The sequence below is a fragment of the Ranitomeya variabilis genome, chromosome 7 (genome assembly GCF_051348905.1).
Source record: "Ranitomeya variabilis isolate aRanVar5 chromosome 7, aRanVar5.hap1, whole genome shotgun sequence".
NCBI classification, from domain to species: domain Eukaryota; kingdom Metazoa; phylum Chordata; class Amphibia; order Anura; family Dendrobatidae; genus Ranitomeya; species Ranitomeya variabilis.
In genome coordinates, this window is record NC_135238.1 from 60,738,631 (window position 1) to 60,766,239 (window position 27,609).

The 27,609-nt window shown below is 47.4% G+C and overlaps 1 protein-coding gene across 4 annotated transcripts; it reads right to left on the reverse strand.

The window, feature by feature from the left end:
• LOC143786007 (fibroblast growth factor receptor substrate 2-like) lies at positions 1 to 27,609 on the reverse strand. Of its 4 annotated transcripts, none has more exons than XM_077275172.1 (6): positions 27,340 to 27,609; positions 27,185 to 27,255; positions 9,061 to 9,247; positions 4,629 to 4,742; positions 3,703 to 3,839; positions 1 to 1,630 (listed from the first exon to the last, which is right to left on the reverse strand). In XM_077275172.1, exons 1-6 carry the CDS (start codon positions 27,395 to 27,397, stop codon positions 836 to 838), a joined length of 1,362 nt encoding a protein of 453 aa, XP_077131287.1. In that variant the 5' UTR covers positions 27,398 to 27,609; the 3' UTR covers positions 1 to 835. The 4 variants fall into 4 exon arrangements, with proteins under 4 accessions (XP_077131287.1, XP_077131289.1, XP_077131288.1 ...); XM_077275174.1 differs by having other exon boundaries at positions 27,546 to 27,603; XM_077275173.1 differs by having other exon boundaries at positions 3,703 to 3,842; positions 27,546 to 27,603.

Consider the following 27,609-nt stretch of genomic DNA (forward strand, 5'->3'; position numbering starts at 1 on the left):
AAAACTTTAATGCTTTATTAACTGCATTCAAGTTATACATGCAGTTTGTCACTATTGAAAATATTACAGTAAAAAACAAAGTTAATTAGCAGCTCCCCACCCTCTCCCAATATAGACAAAAGAAATTGTCATGTGAAATTTTAGGACAGAACTTTAATGTAACCCAACAAAATTTGGGTAATGTGAATCAGACATGAGTGGCGTTATCGCAGCCTTGTAAATTTTACTCTGAAACACTGGTTTGAGCATCATGAATCTCCCATCAGGCTCAGTTTAGCTATGAAGCAAAAAAGGCTAGCCTTACCCAACATTTGGTGGCACAAGAATTGCGGGATTAGTGTTGCACAATCTACTGGTGGCCTTTTGAACTTTTCCTAGTAGGAATGTTGATGGCCACAAGGCTGCTCCAATAAATTATATAATGGTTGTGTTAAGTCAGTATTTAGGATTTGAAAACCAGTCCCAGGAATTGGAAGATTTGTACTTCATGTTGCATAGTAACTTCTACATATGGCCTATCCAAAGTGTACTAGAATGAATAAGGCCTAATCCTTCAGTTATATTAAGATCTGCAAGTGACCAAATGTCATTAGGCAGTCAACTGGAAGCATGACAGCCAATATATTTACACACAAAAAGTCTGATTAATGTTTTAATGGCCAACAAGAGGTGCTAGTCCCTTTGTTCTTTTCCATTGCTCGTAGACCAGCTAAAGACAAGTGAAGATTGCAAGAACAGTACTCAAAATTACAGATTCTAGACTTTACATACTAAACTGTGTGTTCAATAATAAAGAAGCTTTGCCTTAAAGACTAAATTGTTAGAAACTACATGGTCAAACTGGGAAAGGTTTGCCATTATGTCTAGTTTTCCTAGTGCCATCTTCTTTAGGCCAGTTCCTCTGTATAAGTGACAAAGCTGTGGTTTTTGCCAAGTCCAGTTCTGTGTAAATCTGAGACTGGCGGCACATGCTCCATTGTACATCAGGACTTTGAGGTGTTTCAGGGTTGTCCGAGTCAATACCACTTTCCATCTCAACCTGGATGTAATTGAGAGTTTTTGATTCCTGAGAGGACTGCCTGACATCAAAGTTAAAATAGATGGGTGCACTGCCTTGACGTGTTTTGGAATCTCTCGCTGAAGACAATTTCTCTGTGTCTAATGAACTGCTGTCTTCCTTCATGGAGGCTATATTTTGCTCAGTGATCGATGGAGAAGATGCCTTACTATTAACACATCCCGATATATCAGGTGTTAAATTATCACTGCTTTGTGACTCTGAGCTACTGAACGAAACCAACATGCTCCGGGACCTAAGACACGCTCCTGGAATAGCCGAAACATTTTCATACCCCATTCTTCTCACACAGGAGGATTCTTGACGGTCATCACTGTCATAACCAGTGTCCCATATGGCTCCATTTAAATCTCCAGATTGTATACTACTTAAGGTTTGTAGCGCTTCACTTTTCATGGTGTTCCCAACCATACAGGCTTGGCCAAGTCCAAGATGCTCATCTACATTAAGATAGCTTTGCATAGACATTTGACTCATGCCACCATCTGAAAGCTTATGGTGTTGAGGTAAATTGGATCTTTTCATCTTGTTATAGTCAGGAAATTTGCAATTCTAGTGGGGAGAAAAAAAAAATGTAAACAATAGAGACATTGACAGAGCTATAAATAATGCATAACAAATAGTGATGAGCGAGTATACTTGTTGCTCGGGTTTTCCTGAGCACGCTTGGGTGATCTCCGAGTATTTGTAATTACTCAGATATTTAGTTTTCCTTGCCTCAGCTGCATGATTTACAGCTTGAATACATGTTGGGATTCCCTAGCAACCAGCGTCAGACTGGAGCACCTTGGGCCCACCAGAGAAAATCATTCTTGGGGCCCACTATGTAGCTACATAGAAATAGATACAAGACCACCAATTGTGCGGTAAAAAGCGCTAATATCAGGGTATAATATAAGGTAGTTCACGTCTTAACTATGTAGCAAGGGTTGGGGTAGCCCCCTCATTAAATATAATGCAGTCCCCTCTCATAGAATATAATGCAGCACCCCACAAAATATAATGCAACCCCCTCAGGTATGACGCAGTCCCCACCATAGAATATAATGTAGCACCTTCATCGGGTATAATGCAGCCCCCCCTCATATAGTATAATGCAACCCACCACAGAATATAATGTAGTCCCCTGAGAGAATGCAGTTCCACCACAGAATATAATGCAGCCCCCCAAAGAGTATACTGTAGCCCCCCATAATATAATGCAGCCCCACCACAGAATATACTGCAGCCCCCCATAGAGTATACTGTAACCCCTCATAGTATGATGTAGCCGCCCATAATATAATGTAGTACCCTGTGTATAATGCAGTCCCCCCACAGAATATAATGTATCCCCCCCAGGGCCATATTTAGAGTTTCTTCTGCCCTAGGCACTTTTAGTGCTGCCTCCCCCTTTGGTGAGTATGACACTATCAGCAGTGACTTTGGCAAGAATCGCTTATGTGAAAGTCGCCTTTTGCAGCAGATCCGGCAGTTTTTCTGCATGTGCCACGTAACGGATCACTTACGGCAACACTGAGTTCGGCTTCATTCATTCCCTACGGGATTTACAGCACTTGCCGTGATCTGGCAAATGCGGTACCATACTTCCCAACTTTTGAAGAATGGAAGGAGGTATAAAGTTTGCGGCGCGCGTAGTGCGCCGTGGCAAATTTTAGGCCACGCCTCTGACCACACCCAATTCACAACTAGTCACACCCATATCCACATCCCAACCACATCCATTTAGCACTGCTGATCACGCTGTTTTATATACAATAATTATTAAAAAAAATATATATATATATATATATATATATATATATATATATAGCGCCACACAGTGCTCCATACTGTATAATTGCCACACATGATGCTCAATACTGCATATCCCCCTGTATGCACGGCTCATATCCCCCCTGTATGCACGGCTCATATCCCCCCCCTGTATGCACGGCTCATATCCCCCTCCTGTATGCACGGCTCATATCCCCCTCCTGTATGCATGGCTTATCTCTCCACCCCAGCCCCCCCCGCTCCCGCTCCCATCCTGAATGGCGCGCCGGCTTATGTCCTCCTTCATCCCCCCGTCCCTCATACTCACCTGTCCCTCACCACACAGCCGTGGCGACATCCCTCTGGCTCTGTCCCGACTCCCGGTGTAGCACCGTCTTCCCGCGTGAGCGGTCAAGTGATACCACTCATTAAGGTCATGAATATGCGCATATTCCTGACCATAATGAGCGGTACCACGTGACCGTTCATTCAGGACGAGCTGCAGACGCCGAGACAGGCATCGCTGGAGCAGGGTGAGTATCGTCTTCAAAGAGGGTGGGAGGTGGGTGGCGGGGGGGGCTGGAGCAGTGGGTGCCCTAGGCAGCTGCTGGCCAGTATGTGTCAGTGCCTGGGCCCACCGGAGAATTCTCCGGTGGGCCAGTCCGAGCCTGCAGGCAACACCCAAATTTACTCAGCCTGGCTAATAGCTGTAATTCATGCAGCTGCGTCAATATAAAAAAAAAAAAAAAAAAAAAAACACTAAATCTCTGAGCAGTTACAAATACTCGGAGACCACCCGAGCGTGCTCAGGAAAACCTGAGCAACGAGTACACTCGCTCATCACTAATAAAGAACGAACAGCAACTGACTTCTGAAGTTCTTGTAGAAGATGAAGAAGTGATGCATTCACTTCCAATAGGCTCTGGCCTTATGGTAGATGAGATTAGGGAGGTTGCTGGGAGAGTGGGATAGGTCTCATACCGGTATGGGAAACTTTGTTCAGCATCTGCTAAAGACAAACATGCAACATGAAACAAGAGTTACAGAGCTGGGCCAGCAAAAATAAAAAAAATCATCTGAGGTGTCTGGAATAAGATGAGTACCTCTTAATTCTGTGCATCTTTTAGTTTCCATACTCCATTTACCGAGTACATTCCTATGTAAATTTATAGCATTTGTGTAATTTCAAACACTTTGATGCTTGCGAGCCAGCATCCAAAAGGTAGGCAAATTTACATCATATGTCATGAAGGGGACATTCACGAATTCTGGGGTGAACTTATAAGTTGGGGCCCAAAGAGTCCAGGTCTTTTGTTTCAATCTTGAAAGACTCCTTTAAAGAAAAACCTATCAGACTAAGCACGATTTTGTCATGGCGCTGTGATACAGATTACATTGAAGAACCACAAAGTGGGATCTATCAGTATTTGAAGTGTTCTGCCAGTTAGATTTCAGCGCACAGGGGCCGGACTGTACACTGGGTCTCCTCCTTGCCGTGTCTGATTATCCGGCTCCTACCTCCTCTGTAGGAAATCTCAGCTGTGACCTGTCATTCACAGATCGGGAGGAGCCTGGGACTCAGACAGGGAGGAGAAGACCCAGTGCACAGTCCGCTCCTGTGCACCAAAATCTGGTTAGCAGGGAACTCCAAATTGTGATTAAAGAACCACATAGAAGATTTCCTCACAGGTATCAATGTAATCAGCAATACAGCACCATTACATTACAGATATGTGCCTTCAGGTTCTCCAATGAAGTCACAGGGGAACTACGACAACTACTACTTTGCACTTACCTACTGGAGAGTCTCCATCTGTATCAGAAATGACACTTATTCGATTGTTTTTCATGCATATTTGTAGCAAGTTAAAAAGCTCTTCTGCACGGTTACATCTGAACCCAAATATGCCTAAGTTGGAAAATGAATAAAATAAAAAAAAAATAAATAAATGAAAATTCCACACAAAAAAAAGTTAATAAAAGTAGCTACATAGATCCTAGTGTAGTGACTGCACTGCTAAGTAAGGAATGTGGAACTCTGGTCTATGATACATGCTAGGACTGTCACATCTCACCAGATACCAACTTCATGCTGGCCATGTCCGGTACTAATAGTAACAAGCAGCCACTGATTGGACTCTGCATCTAGTGATAACCTTTGTCATGTGTTGTACTTTCCACTGCTATTTGCAAGTGACACATTATGGACTTTGATGCAATTTGGCTGTACCTTACATTTATGCTGCAAGTCTAAAACAGATTTTAGTTGCATGACTTATTGGAGACTGGCTGTCGCACAACATGTGTTGCCTCCAGACTAAAGGAGATCTCTTTTAGAGAAGATTACAGTAACAGAACATTCTCATTCAAAATAATAGATTCCCAATTATGGCCTTGGCCTTTTCTCCTGGCTTACCCTACAGTCTTCCTTGGGCTGGACCCAATACCAGAAGACCTACAGGATCCAATTCCTGACTCGTTCTGTCTCACCTCTGCCTGCCTTGATGTATCCCGATTACGTCACTATGCAGCGCCCCAGAGTCCTGGTCGTTGCAGTATCATGGCTCAGCCACTAAGGGGGGCCATGGTGCGTTCGATGGCACTGAAGGAGTTCTCTGAGCAGGTATCACAGTCACCAATACATTTCACAGCTGGGCCTCCGGGGGGAGCTAAGGGTGCTATTCATTAGGCCACTCCCCACCATAGTGGGTAAACTGGGGGTCAGGCAGGAAGTTAGAAGAGAACGCTGACGGGATTGAACGGAGCAACACCCTGTGGCAGGGGGTGTTGTGAAGGGAGAGACTGTAGGGTCTCTGCCAGGGGTGGGATCCTGGTAGAGGCTTGGCATTGAAAGAACGTAACGGGTCCGCGCAGGCTCCTGGAAGCGGCGGGACTCAAGAAAGGACTAGAAGCGAGATAGATTGTGCTGAGTGAGAAACGAAATCAAGCGAAAGGAGATACCAGTGAGGGTTGTGCTGAAAGAGGCAGCACCTTACTGAGGCGCACTACCGGTGGCCGGAACGCCGAGGAGGTAAAGAGTTTCAAGCCATACCTCAGACCTACGGCAGGGCAGTTAGCTTGAGGCGGACTGTCTCACGCATCACCCAGGAAGGCAAAGGGGGGTACCAACAGGAGAGGGGCGCAGATAGAGTCCCGGAAGATCTCCGAGCCTCCCCGTCATACGGGTGCGTTCCTACCATAGTATCTGGAGGGACGAGGAAGATCATTGCGAATTAAGTTGTTGTGAGGGAACACGAGAAACAGACACAACAGTTGTGGGGTACTTTCCGTAAGCACAGCAGGGAAGGACTGCAACACATAGCGCTAGAAGGAAGGCACCGATTTCCACCTGCAAGGAGAGCTCTGGAAGTGCCATTGGACCGGCCGGACTTGCGCAGCCTGGTGAGCCGTATTCCGGACTGAGGACCCAGAGAGCTTCAGTAAAGAGGTAAAGAGACTGCAACCTGGTGTCCTCGTTATTTACCGCGACCTGCACCCCACAACTGCACCGCTACAACATCGCTTATTGCACCGGACGTCCCCCACTGACAGACAGGGCCACGGACCGGGTCTAGCCACCGTGACAACCCCAGGACTGAGACCTAGAGGCCCGGCTCCGGGTACCCCTCGGCCCTGCGGCGGTGTGGGGGCGCTCCAACTACCACCCCCCTTGCTACATTTCTGACTTTTGCCTTTTAACAGCTTTGCGTTAGTAATTAAATTTTTTTCTGCTCAGTCACAAGAAGAGAACAATAATCACAGAAGTGCTGGATCCCTGACATGATGGATCCTACTGACTAGAATAAGGTCCGATTTCCATCATACAACCCAGCATTTTACAACTGATGTGAACAAAGCTTTAGTTATAGATTGTAATTCTTAAGTTGCATCAGACTAACAATTACACATGTTCGCTTTTGACTTCTATCTGAGAAAGCAGATAAAATGCTGACCTTTGGTTTTTGATGTCCTGAAACACTAGTAATCCTGGTGTAATTATTGCTAGGTAAAATGAGGAGTACACGCTTCAGTAACAGGAGGTGACGTAACCAGATCACAAGACATCAGTGTGGACAGGACTTTATACACAGGTAATATTGGCCAAGAGCAGGTTCTCCGTAAATTGATTAGGTTAGTATAACATACAAATAGGAGATTTTTATGTATGACAATGACAGTTTAAAGGCAATGCCATGCATTAAAACGGGAAGTTGCTAACAAAACTGCAAAAATCCTCAACTAGGACAACTACCAAAATGTAGAACAACAAAACGCCTCGGACAGTGACGTTCATAGCAATCTTGTGGATGCAGTCTGAATGACGCCATTGCTGTAGATACACTGGACCAGAGAGACCAAGACAGAAGCTTGTGCATTTCAGAAGCTAACCACTTCCTTCATCATCACATACATCACTTAGATTAGGGCATCATTCAGACTTCATTCATAAGATTGCCAAACGCCAGGACATTAAGTTTTTTTTTTTCCCCCTGTAATCCAAGACTTTTGAACAAAAGGTGATCTCATGTACTCTCCATATCCACAGGATTGTCATTTTAAGGGCACACTTAGGACTTGTAATAACATTGTGCCCATTTACTCTCATTTTAGGATGTTATCCACAATATGCTGAATTCATCAATTATGCATTTATTTCTTGGTGTTACACATTGAACATTGACAACATGTATGGATTTTGGCCATACAAACTCATCTCATGTTTGACATTTGTTTTTGTCTTCAATTTGTTGATCTTTTTGCAATTGCATATTGTTAGAAACTTCTAGTAGTTGCCTTCCATGCAGTCGTTAATGACACAAATAGTGAAGATTATTTTGAGTATTATATGGGTGAATATTCTAACCCTGGGTGCCCAGCAGATAGTCATATTAGTATATCTCTATTTAGAGATGGGGTGTAATTATTCAAATTGACTATTAGTGACAGTTTTTGGTTTGCAATTTCACACCCATCATTGCTTCTGCTGCATATTCAGCTCAACTTTTCAAAGCCAAAAAGGTGTTCGAAGCCCTGCTATTAACCCATCGTTTTTCTTCACCTCTACACAATGGCTTGCCCTTAGTCTTATTGCAGCTTGTGCAATTTTGTCTTCTCCTCAGTCACAAAGCATATGTATATGGCGTTAAAGGGGTTATCTGGTCTTGTGATAAAAGCCTGTAGCCTTCTAAAACCACAAGGCACACTGTCAGGCAATTTGCATACTTCCTGCCACAGTCCGACTAGATCTGCTTGGCCTCGCTCAATCCAAGTAAATAGAGGAGCAGAGTCTAGTCAGCATGTGACTGCATGCATGCTCTCAACATCAATGGAGAATCTTAATGTGAGAGGCACATGCCGCAAGGATTCAGAAGTCTGCAGTCAGATCTCAAGACCGCATGACCCTTTTACAGCTAAAAAGCTGTGTCATTTTGTGCATGTAGTATCTAATTATATAATTTAGAAAGTTATGTGAAAATTGCCTCTTCAGAGAGGAAGACAACTTACCTGTAAAGCACCACCTGTTGGAAGCAGCGATCCTACATGTCACAATCAACCCTTTAACAAGCCTTGAAAAGAGACTTCGGATAAAAGCCAAGTCAAAATCTCAGTTTGTAGACATGGTGTTTTGGGGTATTGCCCCTCATCAGTGCAAAGTATGAGATCTTATTAGGCTAGGTGAGAGGCTCAGGACTGAGGTCTAAGGGAGTATGTTTCTCTTTGTGGAGAGTGACTTAACGGCTCTGGCATGCCGATATAAGGAGGCTTATTTGTGGTGCAATGCTCCACTGGAAAATGTAATATGCACATTGACTCTTCAGATAGAAAGCATTTGAGCTCCATAGCACCACATGATTGAAGCAGCAATCTACAAGGGTTATGTGCACACTTTTGGGTTTTTTGTCAAGAAACCTTTAGGAAATTCTTCTATGTGGCTTTTTTTGTCCTAAAGCACTAGAGTTAAATAAAAAAAAAAGTTTTTTTGCAGATACGCTCCAAAAGACTCAAACTATGCTCTGCACATCCTTTTATGTGCTCACAGTTTTTCCTTTGGAGGTGGGGGGTGGAGTTGCAGCACAAAGTCCAGATCCTCTTTAAAACAAAGGTTCTGCGCAATTTCTACACTGAAAATTCTGCAAAAAAACAACAAGACTGTGTGCACATATCCCAGGTGTGATATGTTTTTTTGTTAACAGACCAATGTTTTTTTGTTAACAGACCAATATTACCTTCTCCAGTCTGACATCTCCTGCCACAGACAAAGGAAAACAGATCGGTGTCATAGCCATATTTCAGCAGGCTGATGTAAGGCCATCGCACAAACCCTCCTCTCCTAATATGAAAAATTAGAGTAGTCTCTGTAAGCTCCATGATTCCTGGACAGACATTTTTGCCATTGTCATTCACATTGATAACCTTAAAAATAAGAACACAAAGGGCATATTAAGAAAGATATATTACAGCAGAAGTTTACCCAAGTCTTTCTATGGCCAATTATAGTGATCAAACCTCTAACCTACTGAATCAATTCAAAAGTTAGTGGGAGTGCTTCTTTAAGTGTATGTAAGGAGACTGACATATTGCCCATGTTCCTCGTTGAATATGTAACTTGTGATGTATAATGTGAATGGTGACTTGTGATAATGTTGGTAATGTGTAGTTGTTAGCAGGGATAGTGAGTTAATGTTGGGACTAGCCCCAAGCAACAGGGGCAAAATTGAAGGGAAAGCGACAGTTTCCTGGTAGTGGGTAAGACAGGACCTAGGGTCCAGTGTGAGCAGTGCGGCATTCTTGCACATCTTTAAGTAAGACGAATCTGAAAGGAAGAGATTGAGAGACTCAGACCAGAAGTGAGTGATTTTTTGGAGACCAGTCCTGCGAGAAGGCGCTTAGCTGTAAGGCCTAGAGTTTATAACTTCAAGAGGCTATGTGCATAGACCAGACCGAGTACGCGAGACGCAAAGTGTCCCGGGCGAGAGCTCCAACACGTCAGCAAGTAAACAAGTTAAGTATCGGCCATACTGGCACCGAAGCACTTCTAAGGGGAAAGGACACAGAACCATGGGTTGAGCAAAGGACTCTTGCTAAAGAGAACTGTTGTGTCAATCTGGGGTGTGGTTAACTAGTGAGGAACAGTGAATTCAGAGGGCAAGTAAATAAGTAGTAATAGAAACTGTGGAAAAATGCTCAATTTTGTGAAGGAAATGTTCGTGAAGTGGTGTATCCACTATATTATTTCTACATTTCCTACCAAGTTCTTATTCCGTGAAGATTTTTGATTGGTGGTCTCCCTCACTGAACTGTAAAACATCTGGTCCTGGCAACCAGTGACATTGGTTACATGTGGCCTGCATGGGCGTAGCACCCTCACAGCTTAAGTCCACACACCCAGCTAGGATCTCCATTTTCATGTAACGTGCCAGTGAGCAAGGGAGGTACCTTGCCAGTGGCTACTGCCCCACTTTACATGTACATGCATGTTATGTAGTGTGTATTAATGTACTTATACTGCTCTGATGTCCAACACTGGTGGCGATGTCAAAAGCACAACGCTGGATACCAGAGACCACAGTGGTGGGCAACTATAAGAATTACACTACAGTAAATTGTGGCACCCCAGGGTCCTAGTCGCTGCAGTAATGTCGTTTCCTCCCAGGGAGAGAGATATTATGTTTGGAGGCAAGAAAGGATAACTGCATCCAGGTACCACAAACATGCAACACTTCTCTATCTCTGGTAGTCTGTAGGGAAAGTTAGTGACTTCCAGACAGTAGTCTGAGGAGGACAGAGGGTCCACAGAGCTGTGCATGCCCACAGAGCTGCAACTCCCAGAGAGACATTTGAAGGCCGAATTATTTGCAACAAGCGTGCAGGAGAGGAAGCACAGGAGAGGATATTAGAAGGGGGACCAGCCCCGAGCAGGCTGCCTTCTTCTGAGGCGCAGAGACCGGTAGCTGGAACACTGAGGTTGTAAGGACCTCTATGACTTACATCAAAGACTGGCAGGACAGCTGAACTCTACGTTACCTGCTCGACCTAACACCCAGGAGGCACGGTGACAACCTTAGAGGCTGGGGCATGCTCGAGTCCCTGTAATCCGCCTCAAGTCACCAGTCATACGGGTTATGTCCTATCCAACCTTGGGGACAGAGAGAACATCTGTGAGGACCTTATGAGAAGCTTAGAAGTAAGGGCCTACACCACCACGGCGCTAGAGGAAAGGCTTTTATTCTCCACCTGGACAAGGGGACTCTGGACTTGCCTCCAAACCAGCCGGACTCTGCCTGCCCTATGGTCTGGTGCCCTGGACTGTGGATGCTGAAGTCTTCAGTAAAGGTAAAGAGACTGCAACCTTGTGTCCTGGTTCTTCTCTGCGCCACCCACCATTCACCATCTACACACTGGGAAGCCCTGGGGATATACTTCACCTGTGGGAAGTTATACTATCTAGCTGCCATAACATCACCCCAGCGGACCCCTTAAAGCAGCCTCGGTCACGCTGACCGAATACCACAGGTGGCATCACGAACATAAACTTTATCCCTTTAAAGACCTTTCCCTTTTACACGGGCATCCCAGTGCCACGGACCGGGTCAGCCACCGTGACATCCCCCTGTGAACCGCAGGAATCTGTACCGAGTAACCCCTTGCCCTTGCGGGGCGCTCCAAAATATCTTCACACATTTAAAAAAAAAAAAAAAGTTATTGGGAGAGCTTCTTTAATAAAGTTTTATAGTTCAGCAATGATTATGCTTTAGAAGGAAGAAAAAGGATGTTGCATTAGCCCCGCCTTTAAAAAAGGAATTGTCAGCAGGTTTTTGCTACCTCATCCGAGCAGCGTAATGTAGGCAAGAGAAGCAGAATCCAACAATGTATCACTTAGATTAATGGGCGAGCAGGAGACTGATCTTGGTGCAATTAACTGGGACGATATCCTGAGACATAAAAATACACAAGAAAATGGGAGACGTTTATTAGCATCCCGGATAGGACCTGTGCACAGTATATACCGTATGGGAATAAACATACTAGAAATAGGAGGAAACCAATATGGACAAATAAAGCTGTAAGGGGTGCAATAAGTGACAAGAAGAAAGCATTTAGAGAATTAAAGGAAGTAGGTAGTGATGAGGCATTAAATAAATACAGAAAATTAAATTCTGTAAAAAGCAAATCAAGGCAGCAAAAATTGAGACAGAGAGACTCATTGCCAGAGAGTAAAAATAATCCCAAAATATTCTTTAATTACATAAATAGTAAGAAACCAAAAAAAAAAAAAAAAAAAAAAAAAAAAAAAAAAGTGATATAGTGTTGGCCCCCTTAAAAATAGTCTGGGTCAAATGGTGGATGAGGATGAGGAAAAAGCCAATATGCTAAATGACTTTTCTTCATCAATATTTACACAAGAAAATCCCATGGCAGCCAATATGATCAGTGATAACAAAAATTCTCCATTAAATGCTACCTGCTTAACCCAGCAGGAAGTACGGCAGCAACTAAAAATCACTAAAATTGACAAATCTCCGGGCCCGGATGGGATACACCCCCGAGTACTGCAGGAATTAAGTACAGTCATTGATAGACCATTATTTTTAATCTTTAAAGAGTCCATAATAACAGGGTCTGTACCACAGGACTGGGGTATAGCAAATGTGGTGCCAATATTCAAAAAGGGGACAAAAACTGAACTCTGTAATTATAAGCCAGTAAGTTTAACCTCTATTGTGGGTACAATCCTGGAGGGCATTCTAAGGGATGCAATACTGGAGTATCTGAAGAGGAATAACCTCATGACCCAGTATCAGCACGGGTTTACTAGGGACCCGTTCATGTCAGACTAATTTGATCAGCTTCTATGAAGAGGTAAGTTCCGGACTGGACCAAGAGAACCCAGTAGATGTAGTGTATATGGACTTTTCAAAAGCTTTTGATACGGTGCCACACAAAAGGTAGATACATAAAATGAGAATAATGGGGATAGGGGAAAATAGTAGTTACTCACCGATAACGGTGTTTCTCTGAGCCCATGACGGCACCACGGAGAGAGGGGATCCGCCCACCAAGGACAGGAAACCTACAGATAAAAAGGCGGTACCTCTCCTGCATCAGTTGTTTACTAGAGAACGATGGGAGACTATGAACAGAGACTTTATTTATTTAGCATTACTTAATTGAGATACCGCGTGACTATTTACATTTTCTTGAATTTTTCCTTTTTGGTGTTTTACTATTAGCATAAGGCACTATATTTCTGTGCATACCCAAGAAGTGAAGGGAGGGAATGTACGGGTGCCGTCATGGGCTCAGAGAAACACCGTTATCGGTGAGTAACTACTATTTTCTCTGACGCCCATGACGGCACCACGGAGAGAATTGCAGAGATTTGTACATTAGGGAGGGACCACCGCTTCCAGAACCCTTTTACCAAAGGTAAGGTCCGAAGAGGAGGAAAGGTCCAATCTATAGTGCCTATAGAAAGTGGATGGTGAAGACCAGGTAGCAGCTTTACATATCTGCTCAATAGAAGCTCCGGCCTTCTCCGCCCAAGAGGTTGCCACTGCTCTTGTTGAGTGCGCCTTGATATTTCCCGGGACGGGTACGCCACTCGATGAGTATGACAGGCTGATGGCTTCTGTAATCCATCTTGCCAGGGTGCCCTTAGATGCTTTCTTCCCCTTCCTGGGGCCCTGGAAACACACAAAGAGAGGTATCCTCCCTACTCTCCCTAGTGGCTTCTATGTAATGCATCAGGCATCTCCTCACATCTAATGTATGTAATGCCTCTTCCTCTTTGTTTTTGGGATTAGGACAGAAGGAGGGCAGAGATATTTCTTGCGTCCTATGGAAACGGGATGCCACTTTTGGGAGATATGCTGGGTCAATTTTCAGGATGACCCTATTGCAGCGCCCCCACTGCTGCAGGGCCGAGGGGTACCCGGTACCGGGCCTCTGAGTCTCTGCTCTGGGGTTGTCACGGTGGCTAGGCCCGGTCCGTGACCCTGCTGAGGGGCGCCCAATAAATAATAGATGTGGATGGTGGTGCGGTGCAGTAAATAACGAGGACACCAGGTTGCAGTCTCTTTACCTCTTTACTGAAGGTCTCTGTGTCCTCAATCCGGAATACGGTTCACCAGGCTGCGCAAGTCCGGCCGGTCCGATGGCACCTCCAGAGTTCCCTTTGCAGGTGGAAATCTGTGCCTTCCTGCTAGCGCTATGTGTTGTGGTCCTCCCCTGCTGTGCTTACGGAAAGTCCCCACAACTGTTGTGTCTGTTCCTCGTGTTCCCTCAACAACTCGATTAGATGATGTTCTGCTAATCCTCCGTCCCTCCCGGTGTTATGGTTGGGACGCACCCGTATGACGGGTAGGCTCGGAGCTCTTCCGGGACCCTAGAGTCGCCCCTCTCCACAGGTTGCCCCCCCCATGTCTGCATAGGTGAGACAGCCCGCCTATGACTGACTGTCCTGCCGTTGGTTTGAAGTATTGCCTGAAGCTGAATATAGTAATACTTCCTCGGCGTTCCGGCCGCCGGTGGTGCGCGTCAGTAGGAGGTTGCCTCGGTCTTACAGCACGACTCCTACTGGTATTCTCCTTCTTGCTTTGATCTCGTTTCTCACTCAGCACAATCTATCTCGCTTCTGATCCTTTCTTAGGGCACCGCCGCTATGCTGAGCAGGCACGGTCCCGTGACGTTCTTTCTTGTTGCCAGGCCTCTGTCAGGGTCCCAAACCTGACAGGGACCCTACCGAATCTTCCCCCACAACACCCTCTGCCACCCTAACTTCCTGCCTGACCCCCAGTTTACCCACACGGTGAGGAGTGGCCTAATAAATAGCACCCTTAGCTCCCCCTGGAGGCCCGACTGTGAAATGTATTGGTGTCTGTGATACCTGGTCAGATGAACTCCTTCAGTGCCATCAGACATACCATAGCCCCCCTTAGCGGCGGAGCCACAGTACTGCAACGACCAGGACTCTGGGGCGCTGCACTATCATCAAGGATTTGTGTGAAAAGGGGGTTAGCGGATAGGGCCTGGATATCACTGACTCTACGTGCGGAAGTGAGAGCAACGAGCAAGGAAGTTTTAAGGGATAAGATTTTGATTGGAGCTTCCGCTAAGGGTTCAAAGGGAGGTTTAGATAGTGCTTTAAGAACTAAATTTAGATCCCACTTAGGGGTAACCTTCACAGGTAGAGGTCTTGATCTACCGGCTGCTCTTGATGAATCTAGAAATCCACCGATTCCCTGCTAAATCATAGTTGAATAAGGCTCCTAGAGCCGCTACATGAACTTTTAGTGTGCTAGTGGCCAGACCCAGTTCTAACCCTTTCTGCAGAAACTCAAGTATGGCTTTAAGGGGGACACCCTCCCCCATTTTGGCACCTGAAGATGAAAATTTTTTTCCATACTTTCCCGTATTGTTTGGTTGTAACAGGCTTCCTACTTTTCAGCAGTGTAGATACCAGCCCCGGAGAAAACCCCCTGTTTTCTAGTAACTCCCTTTCAAATGCCAAGCTGTCAAGTGCAAATTCTCCACCTGGATGATGAACTGGGCCTTGGGAGAGGAGGTTTGGGAGATCCGGCAGTACCCATGGATCAGAGATGGACATTCTCATCATCCAGGAAAACCAAGGCCTCTTCGGTCAGAACGGGGCTATTAAGATTATGTGAGCCCCGTCCTCCCGAATTTTCCTCAGCACTGCCGGAATCAGCGCAATAGGGGGAAAGGCATATGCTAGTGGATGGTTCCAGGGAATCAGGAACGCATCTAGAGATACAGGGTATCCCCAAAGGTGTTATTGAGCAAAAGGTGTTCACTTTTTTGTTTAGATGGTTTGCGAAAAGGTCTATATTTGGTTTGCCCCATCTTACTGAGATCTGAGAGAACACCGACTGATTCAGTTCCCATTCTCCTTGTTTCAAGCGAGAGCGACTTAGATAATCTGCCCTGTAGTTGTCCACCCCTTTTATGTGAAGGCCCGATAGGGATTGAAGGTTGGTTTTGGCTATGTGGAAGATTGATTTGGTTATCTCCATCAGACTCTGAGAACGGGTACCTCCCTGGTGATTTAGGTACGCTATCACCACTTTGTTGTCCGACATTACTCTGACATGGTGAGACCGAAGGGGACCCAGGAACTCTAATAGTGCAAACTTGACCGCCAGCAGTTCCTTCATATTGGAGGACACCTTCTTCAGATGAGGTGGCCAAGCTCCCTGGGCTAACAGGTCGTTAAGGTGTGCACCCCACCCGCTGGGACTCGCATCCGTTGTTACTATCTGTGAGACTGGGGTTACCCATGGGATTCCTTGAGAAAGATTGTCTAGCGATGTCCACCAACTCAGTGACCGAATTGTGCTTGGAGACAAGTTGAGCCGACCTTCTAAATTTCCTTTTAGAGAGACTTCTTCTAACAAGATTTGCCATTGAAGCTCCCTTGAGTGTAACTGAGCCCATTGGACTGCCGGGATGCAGGCCGTCATGGATCCCAGGAGGGACATAGCTTGACGGAGGGTTATGTAGGGGGTGTCTCGCCTTTTGGATACTAGACTTATGATGTTTTGAATTTTTTCCTCTGGGAGACGGCATTCTTGTTTTATAGAGTCCAGAGTAAGGCCCAGGTACTCCTGGATTTGGCATGGTGACAACCTGGATTTTTTTTAAGTTCACTAACCAGCCCAGATTTTCTAGTGAATGTCTGTCTTCAGCTGTTCCTCGCAATGTTGCGGAGAGGAACAGATTATCAAAAAATCGTCGAGGTATGGCACTATCAGGGTATCTTGCTCCCTCAGGTGAGCCATTACCTCCGCCACTAATTTTGTGAAGACCCGTGGCGCTATGGCCAGCCCGAAGGGAAGGGCTAAAAACTGAAAGTGGCATAACACCCCCCTGATGTAGATTGCTATCCTGAGGTATTTTTGTGGATGGGGACGTTATAATATGCGTCCTTTAGATCCAGGACTACCATAAAACACAATGGGAACAACATTTTTATCGAGGTCTTTATTGTTTCCATTTTGAAAGACTGAATTTCCAGAAATTTGTTCAGATTTCTCAGATTTATAATAGTCCTGAAAGAACCGTCCGGTTTCTTTCTCAAGAACAGAGGAGAGTAATATCCTTGTCCTCTTTCTTGTAGGGGAACTTCCGTAAGAACCCCTTTGCTTACCAGTGATGGGCAGTACGGCTCTTTTTGGTGATCCGGCTCTCATGGCTCCGCTCACCAAAAAGAGCCGGCTCTTTCGGCTCTCAAAACGGCTCTTTTTGGATCCTAAATGGATCCCTATTGAATATCTATTCGGCGTCCGAAACTCCGCCCACCTACCGCAGAAACTCCGCCCACTTCTTTAGAGCCAATTAAATTGAAGAGTGGGCGGAGTTTTGCTCAGGTGGGCGGAGTTAAACATGCCGAAGCCCGGGATTTTACGCCCAGTGAGAGCCATTCAGGAATTTTAGTGGCTCTCACTGGCGTGCCGCCTCCCATTGTTCACAGCAGGGAGCCGGCTCTTTGTGTCGGCTCGTTCGCGAACGACACATCACTATTGCTTACTAGTCCCATGACTTCTTTTCCCAACGCTAGCTGTTCTTCCTCCGAAGACCTTAGCGATGATGTCATAAAGAAGGGGCGAGGGGTTTTTTGGAACCTCAGCTTCAGTCCTGATTTTATTATACTCAACACCCAAGGACTGCTGGTAATTTTCTCCCAGGCCGAGAGGAAGAGGGACAACCTTCCCCCCACCTGGGGCAAGCATTCATTGGGCAGGCTTTTTGTGGTCATTGGGGTTCCTATTGAATATGAACCCCTTGGTTTTGTTTCGCTTATCTTCCCATTTATCTTGATTTTTTCCCGGTTTCCTTCGGAAGAACCTCTTGCTCCGAAAGGGCCTCCTGTACGAAGGAAAACTCAGGGAGGGAAAGGATTTCTTTTTATCCCCAGCTTTCTCTAAGATATCATCTAGAGTGGGCCCGAATAGGAATTCTCCTTCGCAGGGGATGGTGCATAATCTAGACTTTGTTTGGAGATCTCCTGGCCAACATTTAAGCCAAAGGGCTCGTCTAGCGGCATTAGAAAAAAACGCCGCTCTTGCTGATAATTTGATTGAATCGGCTGAAGCGTCCACTAAGAAGGCAGCCGCTCCACGCATAACTGGTAAAAGTATTTAAAATAGAGTCACAAGATGATTTATTTTTGAGTTGGCTTTCTAATTGGTCTAACCATATCATCAGGGAGCGGGATGTACATGCAGCCGCGACTGCTGGTTTAAGGCCTCCACCAGCTGCCTCCCATGAGCCTCGGAGGAAGGCATCTGCCTTTTTGTCCATTGGGTCTTTCAAGACCCCCATGTCCTCGAATGGGAGGGCATATTTCTTGGATGCCTTAGCGATGGCCACATCTAACTTAGGTGCTTTATCCCAAAAGGAGCAAGATTGATCATCGAATGGGTATTTCCTTTTTGGTGTGAGTAGTGCCTTTCTTACGGGTTTCTTCCATTCTTTCTTAATTAAAGCCTGGATTTTCTCATTAAGGGGGAAGGCCCTTCTCTTTTTTTGGTCGAGCCCCCCGAACATTATGTCCTGTACATGCAGCGCCCCAGAGTCCTGGTCGTTGCAGTACTGTGGCTCCGCCACTATGGGGGGCTATGGTACGTCTGATGGCACTGAAGGAGTTCATCTGACCAGGTATCACATACACCAATACACTTCACAGTCGGGCCTCCAGGGGGAGCTAAGGGTACTATTCATTAGGCCACTCCTCACAGCCTGGTAAAACTAGGGGTCAGGCACGAAGTTAGGGAGAAAAGCTGACTGGGTTGGAACCAGGCAACACCTTGTGGCAGAGGGTGTTGTGGGGGAAGATTCGGTAGGGTCCCTGTCAGGGGTGGGATCCTGACAGAGGCCTGGCAACGAGAAAGAACGTTACGGGACCGTGCCTGCTCAGTATAGCAGCGGTGCCCCAAGAAAGGATAAGAAGCGAGATTTATTGTGCTGAGTGCTACGAGATCAAAGCAAGAAGGAGAATACCAGTAGGAGTCGTGCTGTAAGATCGAGGCAACATCCTACTGAGGCGCACAACCGGCGGCCGGAACGCCGAGGAAGTATCTATATATATCTAGCTCTAAGCAATACTTCAAACCAACGGCAGGACAGTCAGTCAGTCACAGGCGGGCTGTCTCTCCTAAATCACCTACGAAGACATAGGGGGCAACCTGTGGAGAGGGGCAACTCTAGGGTCCCGGAAGAGCTCCGAGCCTACCCGTCATACGGGTGCGTCCCAACCGTAACATCAGGGAGGGACGGTGGATTAGCAGAACATCATCTAATCGAGTTGTGAGGGAACACGAGAAACAGACACAACAGTTGTGGGGACTATCCCGTAAGCACAGCAGGGGAAGACCACAACACATAGCGCTAGCAGGAAGGCACAGATTTCCACCTGCAAAGGGAACTCTGGAGGTGCCATCGGACCGGCCAGACTTGCGCAGCCCTGTTAGCCGTATTCCGGACTGAGGACCCTGAAGCCTACAGTAAAGAGGTAAAGAGACTACACCCCTGTGTCCTTGTGATTGATTGCGTCTTGCACCACACACCGAACTGTCATCCTCTTATTGGGCGCCCCTCAGCAGCAGGGTCACGGACCGGGCCTAGCCACCGTGACTACCCCAGAACAGAGACTCAGAGGCCCGGTACCGGGTACCCCTCGGCCCTGCGGCGGTGGGGGCGCTGCATACAGATTTTTTGGGGTGAGAGTCTGCCAACCGCATAGTGCTTCTGACAGCCTTAACCAGACTGTCTGTTTCTTCTAAGGGAAAGCAACTACGCCTTCCAGAGGCGGTCGAGGACGATGATGAGGAGGACGAGGAGGAAAAAGAGGTGGAGGTGTCTGAATCCATATCCTCCTCTGAATCACCGGACTCAGGAGACGGGGATCTGTGCTTGGTCTTCCTCCGCTTTTTCCCCCCTTTAAGGGACTTAAAGGTCTCTTCTACCTGGACTTTGATCAGGTTTTTAAGGTCCGCTTCAAACCCGGGGAGGCCCTCTGACACGGTCTGTTGGATACAAACACTGCAAAGCCTCTTTTCCCACAAAGATTGAAGATCTTCTCTACACAGAGCACAAATCTAATGCTTAGACTTGCCTGTGCATTTCTTCCCCTATAGTAAGGAAGCACAAAGATAGGCCCTCACTATCACTAACATTCACGTAGATCACTTACCACCTTATGGACCCATAAACAGGGGCGTAACTACCGCGGTCGCAGGGGTCGCAATTGCGACGGGGCCCCGCAGTGCTTAGGGGCCCACCCAGTCCAGCAGACTGGGCGGGCTCCTAAGAACTCTAAGCTACAAAATGGGCCGCCGGCCCTTTAAATAATTCTTCCTTACAGGCCCTGCTGCGCGTGCACTCGCGATCACGGGTGGGACTGCACTTGACCCGCAGCAGAGCCCCTCCACCGCAGAGAGCCGCACACCACTACTATAGCTGCCACTGCTCTGTGCGCACAGGACCTGTGATGAGGTCACAGGAGGGGAGGAGTTGGAGTCACATGATCAAGGGCTTCCGTGTAGTGCAGGACAGTAGTGCAGTGCTGTTTGTCATCATGCTGGAGGAGGGTAAGCTTTTGTGTGAGGTCAGGAGGGGTTTGGGTGGATGTAGCAGAGCAGTGTGTGTATGAGGTGTACAGAGCGGAGCCGTGTGTGTATGAGGTGTACGGAGCAGAGCTGGGTGTGCATGAGGTGTACGGAGCAGAGCTGGGTGTGCATGAGGTGTACGGAGCAGAGCCGGGTGTGTATGAGGTGTACGGAGCAGAGCCGGGTGTGTATGAGGTGTACGGAGCAGAGCCGGGTGTGCATGAGGTGTACGGAGCGGAGCCGGGTGTGTACGAGGTGTACGGAGCGGAGCCGGGTGTGTACGAGGTGTACGGAGCGGAGCCGGGTGTGTACGAGGTGTACGGAGCGGAGCCGGGTGTGTACGAGGTGTACGGAGCGGAGCCGGGTGTGTACGAGGTGTACGGAGCGGAGCCATGTGTGTACGAGGTGTACGGAGCGGAGCCATGTGTGTACGAGGTGTACGGAGCGGAGCCGTGTGTGTACGAGGTGTACGGAGCGGAGCCGTGTGTGTACGAGGTGTACGGAGCGGAGCCGTGTGTACGAGGTGTACGGAGCGGAGCCGTGTGTACGAGGTGTACGGAGCGGAGCCGTGTGTGTACGAGGTGTACGGAGCGGAGTCGGGGGTGTACGGAGCGGAGTAGGGTGTGTACGAGGTGTCGCATCTCTGCTTCAGGAAAATGGCCGCCGCGATCTCCATCTGGGCACGCGCGGCATCCTGCGGCCATTTTCCTGAAGCCGCGGCCAGCAGAGCGCCGCTTCTGCGCACGCGCGGCCAAAGGAAGATGGCCGCCCCCACCGATCACCAATGAAATGTCGCACATCACGCTATTTTCACTCCCCTGTGCAGTGGATTCGGGACCTTGGACATGCGCACACCACTACGCCACCAACGGAAAACTAAGCAAGATCTGGGGGAAGACACCACGCCCATCTGACCAGACCAGCCTGATTGACAGGCGAAAACGACTACTTTGGTAACGTATTTCGGCAGCATAGGTGGGGAATCGGGGTCCACAAAATACACTATTGCAATGCACAGCTCAGGCCCTATTTAACAGTATTTTTATCTCATACGGAAAAAACGGGGTGACAGGTTCCCTTTAAGAGAAAGCCAAAATAACCCCGGGACAGAAGGCGAGAGCAGGGGGGAGGTGCGGGACAGAGCCGCTTTAGGCTAGTTTCACACTAGCGTTAACTGCAATACGTCGCAAATGCGTCGTTTTGCCGAAAATACGCATCCAGCAAAAGTTCTTGCTGGATACGTTTTTTCGTCATAGACTAACATTAGCAACGCATTTGCGACGCATTGCCAAACGTCGCGTCCGTTTTGCGACGCTTGGGCGTGTGGTAGTGGACCGTCGGGAGAAAAAAACCTTACATGTAACGTTTTTTGCTCCCGACGGTCCACTTTTTCCGACCGCGCATGCACGGCCGGAACTCCGCCCCCACCTCCCCGCACTTCCCCGCACCTCACAATGGGGCAGCGGATGCGTGGGAAAAATGCATCCGCTGCCCCCGTTGTGCGGCGGAGACCACACTAGCGTCGGGAACGTCGGCCCGACGCACAGCGATGGGTTGTTCCCGACGCTAGTGTGAAACTAGCCTTAGTCAGGAGAAGCTGAGGAGCTGCAGCCGGTTTACATCAGCCACCCCTGTACCAGAGAGGAGATTGTGAGTTGTGTATATGAGCTGGTATCTCTGGTGTGTGTGTGTGTGTGTGTGTGTGGTATCTGTAGTGTGTGTGTGATAACTGTAGTATGTGTGTGATATCTGTAGTATGATGTGTGTGTGTGTGTGATATCTGTAGTGTGTGTGTGTGTGATATCTGTAGTGTGTGTGTGTGTGTGTGTGTGATATCTGTAGTGTGTGTGTGATAACTGTAGTATGTGTGTGATATCTGTAATATGATGTGTGTGTGTGTGTGTGATATCTGTAGTGTGTGTATGTGTGTGTGTGTGATATCTGTAGTGTGTGTGTGTGTGTGATATCTGTAGTATGATGTGTGTGTGTGTGATATCTGTAGTATGTGTGTGTGAGGCAGCGGCGTAACTACTACGGTCGCAGCTGCAAGCGGCTCTGGCAGGTCAGGGGGCCGTGAGTCCCCTTGAGCCTGTCTCCCTTATGCTTGTGTCCCCATGTGCCAGTCTCCCTTGCCCATTAGTCCCTGTGTGTCCCCATGTGCCTGTCTCCCTTGTCCCCTTATGCTTGTGTCCCTTGTCCCCGTGTGCCAGTCTCCCTTGCCCATTAGTCCCTGTGTGTCCCCTTGAGCCTGTCTCCCTTATGCTTGTGTCCCCGTGTGCCAGTCTCCCTTGCCCATTAGTCCCTGTGTGTCCCCATGTGCCTGTCTCCTATGTCCCCTTGTGCTTCTGTCAGTCTCCTTTGTCCCCTTGTGCTTGTGTCAGTCTCCTTTGCCCACTAGTCCCTGTGTGTCAGTCTCCCTTTCCCACTTGTCCCTGTGTGTCCCCTTGTGCTTGTATCCCTTGTCCCCTTGTGTCAGTCTCTTGCTCACTAGTCCCTATGTGTCCCCTTGTGCCTGTCTCCCTTGTCCCCTTGTGCTTGTCCCTTGTCCCCGTGTGTCAGTCTCCATTGCCCACTAGTCCCCTTGTATCAGTCTCCCTTGCCCACTATTCCCCGTGTGTCAGTCTCCCTTGCCCACTAGTCCGTGTCCCCGTGTGCCAGTCTCTCTTGTCCACTAGTCCCCGTGTGCCCTTTGTGTCAGTCTCCCTTGCCCACTTGTGTCAGTCTCCCTTGCCCACTAGACCCCTTGTATCCTTCTCCCCTGCCTCCTAGCCCCCATGTGTCCCCTAGTGCCTGTCTTCCTTGCCCCCTTGTTCCCTCTCCTCTGCCCCCTCGTCACCATTTGCTCGTGTCTTTGTCACTGCCCCTGTATGGAGGGGCTGCATTATACTATGAGGGGGGCTGCATTGTATTCTATGGGGCTTACATTGAATTTTATGGCGGGGGGGGGGCCCCATTTGGAAGTTCGCACCGGGGCCCATAACTTTGTAGTTACGCCACTGCCCATAAATACCGGTTGGGAGTGATCCAATGTCGGTCTATCCTTAGAGCCGGACGCTGTGCTGGACTCCTTGCTGCGCAGTGATCCAGAACGCCCTTTACCGGTATCCTGGTGCCCTTTCTGGGGACGTTGCTTCTACTGCTGCTGCTGTGGCGGCGGTGGAGATGCCCTGGACAGGGGAGATGCCTGCTCGATGTCGCTCATGACTGGTGAGCGCTGGTCAGACTCCATAGGAAGCGCCTGTCCCCATGTGTGTGCTCACTAAATAGCGGTGGAAGGCGCCATTTTTTTTTTCCTTCCCGTGCATGCGCAGTTCCGGCGAGATCGCGCGCCTGCGCCGATCGCCGCATGTAGCGAGCCCAGACCGCTAGCGCGGCTGCACAGCCAAGTTTTAAGGTCCGCCGCACGCAGCGCGCCTGCATGGCCCATCTGCCCTGAGCGCGCGGAACGAGAATCCCGGCGCATGCGGTGCCGCAGCCAGCCGCGCGTGTGCAGAGACCCCTCCTGTTAAAATCTCGGGGAATCTCGCGCGTGCGCAGCGGAATCCAAGATGGCGCCGCGCATCACCGTACCTTCTTGCTGGCTTCCCGGAACCCCCGGGAACTACAGCCCGCAGTCTTACGCAGGAGGAGCAGGATGTTGGCTCCTATCCACAGAGGGACCCCCCTTGGATAATGCTGCTGCCAGTGAGTCTTACCTAGAGAGGTGGCCATGGTCCAGCCACCTCTCTCCACGCACCCTAAAGGCCTACTAGCCCCAGCGGTGGCGCTTCGGGTCACCACACCAGCCGAGGCAGGGGGGCCCCCGCTGCCTGAATCGAGCTGATTGGCCCCGGTATTGTCCACGACGAATCTTCTCTTGATGACACCACGGAGGTGAATCTGTAGGTCTCCCATCAAGGACAGGAAACCACCTGATGCAGGAGAGGTACCGCCTTTTTATCTGTAGGTTTCCTGTCCTTGGTGGGCGGATCCCCTCTCTCCGTGGTGCCGTCAGAGAAAATATGTGTAAGTGGGTTGAGAGCTGGCTCAGGGATAGGAAACAAAGGGTGGTTATTAATGGAACACACTCGGACTGGGTCGCGGTTAGCAGTGGTGTCAGTATTGGGCCCTCTTCTTTGTAACATATTTATTAATGATCTTGTAGGGGGCATACAGAGTGGAGTTTCAATATTTGCAGATGACACTAAACTCTGCAGGGTAATCAATACAGAGGAGGACCATTTTATATTCCAGGATGATTTATGTAAACTAGAAGCTTGGGCTGATAAATAGCAAATGAGCTTTAATGGGGATAAATGTAAGGTCATGCACTTGGGCAGAAGTAATAAGATGTTTAACTATGTGCTTAATTCTAAAACTTTGGGCAAAACAGTCAATGAATAAGACCTGGGAGTATGGGTGGATGACAAACTCATATTCAGTGGCCAGTGTCAGGCAGCTGCTACAAAGGCAAATAAAATAATGGGATGCATTAAAAGAGGTATAGATGCTCATGAGGAGAACATAATTTTACCTCTATACAAGTCACTAGTTCGACCACACTTAGAATACTGTGCACAGTTCTGGTCTCCGGTGTATAAGAAAGACATAGCTGAACTGGAGAGGGTGCAGAGAAGAGCAACCAAGGTTATTAGAGGACTAGGGGGCCTGCAATACCAAGATAGGTTATTACACTTGGGGCTGTTTAGTTTGGAAAAACAAAGGCTAAGGGGTGATCTTATGTTAATGTATAAATATATGAGGGGACAGTACAAAGACCTTTCTGATATCTTTTTAATCATAGACCGGTGACAGGTACAAGGGGGCATCCTCTACGTCTGGAGGAAAGAAGGTTTAAGCATAATAACAGACGCGGATTCTTTACTGTAAGAGCAGTGAGACTATGGAACTCTCTGCCGTATGATGTTGTAATGAGTGATTCATTACTTAAGTGTAAGAGGGGACTGGATGCCTTTCTTAAAAAGTATAATGTTACAGGGTATATACACTAGATTACTTGATAAGGCGTTGATCCAGGGAACTAGTCTGATTGTCGTATGTGGAGTTGGGAAGGAATTTTTTTTCCCCAATGTGGAGCTTACTCTTTGCCACTTAGGTTTCTTTTTGCTGTCCTCTGGATCAGCATGTTAGGGCATGTTAGGTTAGGCTATGGGTTGAACTAGATGGACCTAAAGTCTTCCTTCAATCTTAATAACTATGTAACTATTAAAGAGTCATAAGTGGAAGCAGAGTTAAACAAACAATGACAAAAGCGACTGAAAAACATGATGTTTCGACCCCTCCCGGGTCTTAATTATAGAGTCACTGAAAGACAAGGACATAGTCAATATAACAACTCAACATAACTCAACTGTACATACAGTCAGATTACAAGAAATCTTTAGTGACATCCAAAGTTGCAGAATAATGGAAACATAGGACCCTGCGACCGTTAAAGTACGGTAGCAAGGAAAATCAAATATAAAGAACCAAGCTAAGGCTACGTTCACATTAGCGTCTTTGGGCGCAGCGTCGTCTACGCAACCCAAAACGCATGTCAAATGCACCTTTTTACTCAAAAGGCGCATGCGTCGAACAACGTGGGTCAACGCAGGCACCTGCGCCCTATGCGTTTTACATAGACAGTAATGTTTTTTTTGGCGCATTTACGACGCAAGTGCGTTGCATGCGTTGTTTACGGGAAATTTGACGCAGGAAAAATGCAACATGTAGCGTCGGCCGCACCCTGTCTGGTGCGCCCAAATGACGCATGCGTCGTACAACGCATACCGGCGCATGTCCATGCGCCCCCTATGTTAAAGATAGGGGCGCATGACGCATACGTCGGTATCCGTCGACGACGCTGCGCCCAAAGACGCTAATGTGAACGTAGCATTAAATGAAGCATGGAAACGACAGAAGAGGCAAATTAGTATGTGACTGGCAATGTTAGGGTATATGTTCAGGTGGCTTATATGCAAAGGTTTTTTTTGTGTTTGTTTTTAAGTCTGCGGCACATTAGAGTAGCAGTTTTTACAAAATGTCAGTATATGCGCCATACTTTACAGTGCGACAATGCATTGTTTATCACTGCAGTCTTATTCTATAGACTCAACTTTTGGCACAAAAACGCAGCAGGAGATCTCTGAAGTCTCAGACTTTGCTTGGCACGTCAAAATGCAGCAGAAAATTTGCATTAAAAAATGCCTAGTGTAAACTTAGCCATAGGCTACATTCCCCAGTTAACTTTTAGTGCTTTTTTTTTTTTTACGCTACATGAAAACCATAGCATCTTGCAGTTCTAAGAAGGTGGATGGGATTTATAGAAATCTCACACCTGCTGTTCTTTTTCAACACGGCATAAACCAACCTGCGATTTGCGTTTCATGTAGACAGCATGTCAATTTTTCTGGCAGGTACGCAGAGTTTTCTCGGACAGAAAATAAAAGACAAGTGCGTTTTTAGTGTGTTTCCGCAGATGGAACACATGTGTAATCCGCACCAAAATAGATCAGTAAAGTTTCAAAGTCAAATATAAGGCAGTAATAAACTAAAATCAGATTTATTAAAGAAAAAAAAAAAAGTCCTTGAGTAGTAACCCATGTTGAATAGGTGCAACATCAAAGGCTCATGGTGGGAATGTAGCCTCAGGTCAATTAGAAGTCTGGTTAAAGTTACCTAAATTGTGCCAAAACTGCCCATGTGATGGATCCCTAAAAAAATGCAACCATGTGAATACACTCACCCGAAAGCAGTTTCCTCCTTCTTCGGGATCACAATGTTTAGCAGCGCTACAGTGACAAATTCCCATGTCTCCTGCATTGAAAGAAACAAATGCAGATGGTTGTTTTCTGGAGTTTAATGTGTTACACATTCTAGGAATCATTAAGAAGGCATAACCTGCTTGTCTGGCAAATACTTCAGAAGCGGATATACAAATGGTGCAACCTGCAGCCATACAGGGGCCACGTCTACCTCCAAAGCAGCTTCTGTCATAGACTGCACTGGGCCCATATACTGTTCTTGCACAAGGTCCCTTGTTAGCCTTCGTCCACCACTGAATCTACTGGTAATAAACACTATACATAAAAAATAAATGGCATCACCTTCTGCAAGAAAACCTAATCCCAACCAGGGCTTCTGTTCACTTTCACTGGTGGTGCAATGTGC

What these genes read in the sequence shown, in the direction of transcription:
- LOC143786007 (XM_077275171.1), bottom strand. Translation starts at nt 27,397, where the DNA reads ATGGCTGCAGGTTGCACCATTTGTATATCCGCTTCTGAAGTATTTGCC. An exon ending in AAGGAGGAAACTGCTTTCGG is followed by an intron (nt 9,248 to 27,184) that starts GTGAGTGTATTC and finishes CTTATTTTTAAG; the next exon opens with GTTATCAATGTGAATGACAA. An exon ending in AGATGGAGACTCTCCAGTAG is followed by an intron (nt 3,843 to 4,628) that starts GTAAGTGCAAAG and finishes GTTTGTCTTTAG; the next exon opens with CAGATGCTGAACAAAGTTTC.